Source organism: Egretta garzetta, unplaced genomic scaffold, assembly GCF_000687185.1.
Source record: "Egretta garzetta isolate BGI_Z169 unplaced genomic scaffold, ASM68718v1 scaffold437, whole genome shotgun sequence".
Lineage (NCBI taxonomy): Eukaryota > Metazoa > Chordata > Aves > Pelecaniformes > Ardeidae > Egretta > Egretta garzetta.
This window is the reverse complement of record NW_009260341.1, coordinates 59478-65904: the sequence shown is the minus strand read 5'-3', so window position 1 is coordinate 65904 and position 6427 is coordinate 59478. Positions and strand designations below refer to the sequence as shown.

Sequence of the window (6427 nt, the reverse complement as noted above, 5' to 3'; positions counted from 1 at the left end):
GGGAGGGATGGTGTTTACGAGCCTGCCGTCCCGCTAGCAGAGCGCGATGCTCGCGTCCGACCACGCTGGACAGGGCGGCGCAGTCCAGCTTCCCCCGGGGCCAAGGGTGGAGCGGGCAGCGCAGCTGCCTCCGGCTCCATGGCGAGGAAAGGGACAAAGTTCCCTGATGAATCACTCCCGGGGGGCTTCACAGAGGCGACGCCGCGCCGGCGGTGCCCGAGAGGCACGTGGCAGGGATTCACCCCCACGCCGCGAGGTTTGACTCAAGCGAGCTGGGCAGGCGGCTGCTCCCCTCTTTGGAAAGGGCTAAAACTGATGCAAACTGCACCAAAGTCTCCAGCAGGGACAAGAGGTCCTCACCCAACTCATCCCCAAGCTCCTCCCCACCCAGGCTGGTGTGAAACCGGTTACCAGGAGCAGGGAACGCCCAGCCCGCAGCCCCGGCCAAGGAGCCAGGTCCAGCCAAGCCCCGTGGACTTGCAGCCCTTCCCCAAGCGCCCCGCGACTCACTTGCTGGCGAAGAAGGCGACCCAGGGGAAGCGGAGGTCGTGCGTGTCCACGAAGACGTTCTGCACGAAGAGGTTGGGGCTGCAGCTATGCTGTAGGGGGAGCGGAGACAAACAGTGAGCAAGTTCCTGCGTTGGGAGAGCCGCGGAGCAGCCAGCGGTAAACACAAGCTTTCGGAAACAAGCGGCGTTCCCGATTTGTCCGCGGGATCCAGCGTAAGCCTGCTGCAACAGGACACGCTCCCTCCCCGCCTGCACAACCCGATGAGTCACAAGATCCACCCTCGCAAAGGTAACGGTCGCTGGAGGGACGGGCCCAGCCCTCCTGCTTGCCACGGTCACGGGGCCGGAGCAGCCGCCCCATTTCACCCGGGGGCTGGGGGGGGGATCATCCTCCTAATCTGGCTCTTTTCCCACTGTTTTTTACTGTGTTTATCTCCTCTTGGGGAGGAACAGGCCCATCGAAAAGACGGGTCACCCCAAAGACATCTCTTTGCCTTCTCAGCTGCCCAAGGGACGTTCTCCTTCCGACCCCGGCGACTCACATTGAGGTAGCGGCCCAGGTTCCCTTCCAGCTTGGCGTCGATGATGTAACAGGACTCCTCTCCGTCGTAGAACTGGCGGGTGGTTCTGCGGACGGGCGCGCTCTCGCCCTTGTCGGCTGCTGCCATGTTGGTTGACTTGATGGCGATCCCGTGAGTTGATTTCAGGGCGAAGCCTCGGGTGGATTTCACCGCCACCTGCCTCTTCACGGGCCCTGCGCAAGAGAAGGACAAACTCTGCCACCTCCTCCCTCCGCCTTCCAGGAGAGGAACCCCAGAGCAGTGCTGCTGGCCCAAGGCGCCCTCCTCTTTCACCCAGGGGTTATAAACCCCTTTAGGGATGCAGCTCAGATCTAAAACAGCGCCCTGGGATGGCTCCTGGGAACCTCCTGGCTCTCTGCTCAACCCCAGACACCACCCTAAGGCTCACACTCGTTTTTTCATAGATACCCACAAATATTTAGCACTTGAGGACCGGGTTTTGCAGTCACGTCTCAAACAACGCGTGGGGAAGCTTCAGACCTCGGTCGTTCAGAGGCGCCTGGAGCAGGGCGCACCGCGCTCGCAGCTGCTACGTCCTCACCAGCCCTTCCTGGTGGATTCTGGCCAAAATTCCCTGCTGCACCTCAGTACTTTGCGCCCTCAGCCCTCGGTCCTCCCCCGGCAGCTGTCCTCACCTGACCCCGACGAGGGGTTTTTCTTGTCGTCCCCTTCCTCCTCCTCAGAGCCCGAGGAAATAGTCTGGATGTCGTCGCTGTCGTTGGTGGTGCCCTGGGCCTGCCCCGCCACCGCCTGCCCGTTCTCCCCGTCGCTGTCCGTGCTGCTCGACAGGGTCAGCACGTCCTGCAGAGGGGCGTTAACAGGTCCCGAGCGCAGCCTGGGGCAGGGGAGCATCGCTCTGTCGCTTCCAGGGCCCCCTTTTCTCCCCGGCAGTATTCTGCTCTCTCAGCACAGGACCCCTGTGCTCTAATAAACCCTTCTGAAGCGGATCACGCACGCGGACGCTGCGATGGGAGCTGGAAGGGAACAGAAGCCCCAGCTCGCAGGCCAATGTTTGAAACGGCAGCGGGGTCTTGGGGGGGCTGGGTAGTCCTGCAGCTCCCAGACTGCCGGAGGCTCGTGAGCCTGCACCCCTCGGTGCTCTGGGTTTTACAAGGAAAAGAGAAGACCCCAAAACCCAAAGACCGTGCCCCAGGATGGCTTCCTAGACCCGGCTTTGCCGAGCAATGGGTCCCTGGTGGGCTGGGTATGCGAACCAAGGTGCTCCATCCCGCTGTAACACATGGCCCAACACCACGCTGTCCTCTTTTTTTTGGGCTTTCAGAACCGTGAAAGACCCCCGCTGTCCAAAGAAAATCAGCCCCCCTCCAGGAAATCACCGCTCCGAACCACAAGCCCTGCGCTGGTGCTCAACTGGGAATGAAAGGGGCAAAGAAACAACCCGAAGGTTCAAGGATCAAACCAGCCTGGAGCGGAGGCAGAGCCAGGCCCACCCCTCCCAGCCCACGTCTGAAGCCCGAGGGGTCACCGCTTACGTCTGTGGTGGGCTGCGGGGCGAGAGAATGCCGTCTGCTCTGGAGCAGGGCGGTCTTGCTCGTCGGCCTCCGGATCCCCTCCAGTTTGGGCGGGCTGGGGTTGTAGCCGTACATCCTTCCCAAGTCGCTGAGCCTGGGCGGGAGGACAAGAGCGGGTCGCTTGCATCTCCGGGGAGCCTGGCCCCTGAGGAAGCCGAGCGCTGGAGGCGGCTGCCATCTCCGAGTGTTTAATTTGCCAGCGCGCACTGGGGCACAGCCCAAACCCTCCCAGCCTCTCCGTCTACTCTGGCCGTGGCGTTAACAGAGTCAGGGGGCAGCCCTAGAGCTGCTGCCATTCATTCAGAGCAATGCTTGGAAATAACAAGCAGAAAAAATACAGTTTAAGGAACCTTACCCGGGAATTTTGGTTGGATCCTCAGGTTCCTGCAGAGGGGAGAAGTAGAGAAGATTAAAATCTCTCCCTTTCAGAGCACTCTTCAGCCCTCCTGCGGAAATGCTCCCCAAAAGCCAGCCTGGGTGTGAGAAGCCGGCTGTCCCCACCGCTCTGTCTCCAGCTGGAGACCAGCTCCACCCCACCGCTGTCCCCAGCCCTGTCCAAACGCTCTCCACGCCACCTCAGGTACGTGGGCAGGCAGCGGCTCCCTCTCTCCAGGCTGCACCAGCGTGGGGAGCCCAGGGCAGGAGGGATGTTCAGCTCAGTTCACGCTGAGCGACTTTTGTGTGGCCTCTTGTGCCACAACTTCCCCCAGGAAGCAGAAAGGCACCTCCCTCCTCATGCAGGCCCCCAGGGCAGGGGGCAATACTCATCTCCCAGTCCCGCAGCCCGCCCTTACATCTTTCTTCAAGGCCTTTGACTCTCCGTCCGCGTCGCCCAGGGCAGAAGCGGAGGCTTTCTCTCTCTCAGCAGGGAGCTCCGTTTTGCTGGCCTTGGCTTCGCTGCCTTCGCTCATCTTGAAGGAGGAGGCGCTGTCGTTGTCCTGGAAGCCGTCGGACATGCTGTTGGAGCTCAGCCACGAGGCCACTTTGTTCTTAGAGGTCTCCTCCGACACCGGCAGCTTACAGGAGGCAGCCACCGCCGTCTCATCGTGGCCGAGCTGCCGGGTGAGCCCCGAGTCCTTGGAGGCTGTCTCCGACAGCCCGTTCTCCTTCTGGCCCCGGGTCTGCCGTCGCGTGGCGTAGCTGCGCCACACCGAGCTGGTGCCGAAGTCCTCGTCCTTGCAGAAGTTGTCATCAGAGCTGTCCTCGTTGGACTCCTCCTGCTCCTCAGTGCCTGTGTTTTCCTCCTCTTCGTCCTTGAGGTCCACCCCGCTGCTGTCAGAAGAGCACTTGGCGTCGCTCTCGTAGCCCTCCTTGAAGTTCTCCACGCTCTCAATGTGATCCAGGTTTGCAAAATATTCGTCGCCCATCTCTAAGCCCTCTTTGTCGGCAAAGTCATCCGTGAGGATTTTCCCTGGGAGTGGGGAATAGAAAGCTAAGTGTGAGTTTTCCAGGGCATGCTATTCCTACCCCATATATTTTCTTCTCCCCGAAGGCTCATTGAGGAGCAACTGGGACTGACACCGCCTTAAGCCAGGCTGGGAAAGGACAACATCTCCCCCTGACACGCGAGGCGATGAAAATCTGAAGCACGTGGCTGATCTGAAGCGGGGCCTTGCTACCATCCAGGCTTCCGACAAGGGAAGCTCTAAGCAGCAATTCAGACAGGGTGAGGGCCTTTTGCTGTGAAGGGCCAGGGGTGAGGGTGTAGCACAGAGGCAACATTAAGGGCAAGAACGCAGAGCAGCAGAGCTCAGGCAATGCCGTGGTCGGTTTCAGTTCAGAGTTAACGCAACCACGCTGCACAACTTCTGCATTTTATGGGTTTGTGCCGATGCCCCAGCGACTGGCTGGCTGTAAACAGGAAGCAGGTAGGTGTTGATTCACCCTCAGCGCTGTTGATTCACCCCAGACACGGCTGAGGGGATCCGAGCGCTTCCCTTGGCGCTGGCGTCTCCTTTAGAGTTGGGCAAGGGAGGGGCATCACTCAGGAAATCAAAGTGCCGCAAGCTCATCATCTAACTTTTCACTTTCCTGTCCCCTTAACAAGCACAGGAAGAGCTTCACACCCATTCTGCTGGGTTTTGCGTTTTGCAACAAAGCCTAAATCTCAGGCCTGACACGAGCTTGACACAACCAGACCTTTTCAAATGCTTATTCCACCCCCCCCTGCTTAACCAAAACAAAGCAGATCCATATCTGAACGCTGGCACGTGACCACGGGGGGAGAGCACTGGCTCAACAAAGGCTTTTCGTTCACAGCACCTCTTCAAAACGAAGAGGCTTCTACCGGCCTGCTCAGCAGGGTGAGGTCCTACCTGCGTAGATGCAGACAAACGAGCCTTTAGCAATGTCATCGAGGCAGCGAATGCCCCAGCCTTTGTTCTGCGTCTTGAATAGCTGCAGCCGGACTTGGAGCCCGTGTTGGACCAAGCGATTGGTGCACATGTTAATGTTGCACTTGCACCTCTTGTTGCATTCATAAACTCTGAAAGAAAGGAGGACGGTGACATCTTTCCGGAGAAAGCCCCAGCCCAAGACTTGGTGTTGTGCCAGGAATGACGCGAAGGGACCTGCAGCAGAGACTTAAAGCTCAGCAGGGTAGGGAGGGCGTAGCTGCCCGGTACTATGGCAAGGCAGAGATCCTGGGCCGCACGTTAGCGGGTGAATCAACAAAAGGGGCAGGTTTTTGGTGTGTGCACTCAGCTCTGGGAAATACTGCCCCTCTGACAGCACCGGAGGCTGAGTTTCTGGGCCTGGTGTTGGTGAGGGAAGGGGAAGACGCAGCTCTACTCACCCTGTCGGGAGGCATTCTTCCAGCCTTTTGTGTTGGTATCCTGAATTGGGGTTGATCTGCCCACCGGGGGTGCAGCCAGTCGCTTGGACTGTCAGCTGGTGACAGGCACATTTCGATCTAGAGAGAGACAGAGAGAAACCCACCGTGCCCCGGAGGTTAGCTTCATACACCGCTTCTGCGGGAAGGAAAAGAAATCGCGTCTGTCCGCACGCGTATACTTGGAGAGACGGGCACGCAGCGCTTGAGCTGGCGTCAAACCTGTGACGCACCAGCGCGGGGCGGGCTCAAAGCCTTGGGCCGTGGTCGGCGTTATCGGGTGCTGTCCCCCACCCCAGAGGCACACGAGGAGTCACCTACTTGTCTCTGCAGCCATCTTTGCAGTCGCAGCCCACGAGGAACTCCCAGCTGGTGTTGATGTAAACCCCTTTGCCGGGGATGCGCTCTTTGCTGTAGGCCACCTGCGGAGGTGGGGTGTTATCGATCTCGTTGACGCAGGACAGCGGCACGTCCTCCCTGCCCTTGGTAATGTCTGCGATGTAGTAGTAGGGCTTGTAGGGCTGGAACTTGCGATCTACCAGCACGTACGGGTCCAGGCAGAACATCTCCAGGAAAAGGAAGTCGCAGTCTGTCTCGAAAAGGTAGCGTTCGATCTCCTGCATGGTTCGCAGGCACAACCCGCACGGCGTCTTGTAGAGGACGTGGAAGCCCATCTTGCGGTTAACCCGTCGGCGGGCTGTCATCCGTCGGAAGTCGTAGAGCAGCGGGATGAGCAGGGGGTTCTTGCTGCGGTACTGGTCGCTGCGGATGGGACGGACGCGGGACAGGCAGGTGTAGCTGCAGACATGCGGCAGGTGGATTTTCGGCATTTAATTCCTATCGAAGAAGCTGCCAGTTATGCACCGGGACACCCCGCTGGCTTTGCTGCGTAGTCCCATTAGACACAAGCACCAGCGGCCCCCGGGAGCAAGGCTGGGCAGGCCCCCAAGGGAGCGTTACCCGCCCCAGAGACAC

The 6427-nt window shown here is 59.7% G+C and overlaps 2 protein-coding genes across 2 annotated transcripts in view; one reads left to right on the top strand and one right to left on the bottom strand.

The window, feature by feature from the left end:
* CERS2 (ceramide synthase 2) overlaps nucleotides 1–262 on the top strand; it is a 6303-nt gene extending 6041 nt beyond the window's left edge. Inside the window, 1 exon segment of the mRNA XM_035898046.1 lies at nucleotides 194–262. Coding sequence (XP_035753939.1) covers nucleotides 194–262 — 69 coding nt within the window.
* Nucleotides 21–6427, bottom strand: part of SETDB1 (SET domain bifurcated histone lysine methyltransferase 1) — a 15626-nt gene continuing 9219 nt past the window's right edge. The window contains 10 exon segments of the mRNA XM_035898045.1: nucleotides 21–599; nucleotides 1052–1263; nucleotides 1726–1891; nucleotides 2584–2716; nucleotides 2978–3006; nucleotides 3417–4033; nucleotides 4938–5107; nucleotides 5417–5533; nucleotides 5774–6332; nucleotides 6382–6405. Of these exon segments, the coding sequence (XP_035753938.1) occupies nucleotides 507–599; nucleotides 1052–1263; nucleotides 1726–1891; nucleotides 2584–2716; nucleotides 2978–3006; nucleotides 3417–4033; nucleotides 4938–5107; nucleotides 5417–5533; nucleotides 5774–6332; nucleotides 6382–6405 (2120 nt within the window). The 3' untranslated portion in view covers nucleotides 21–506.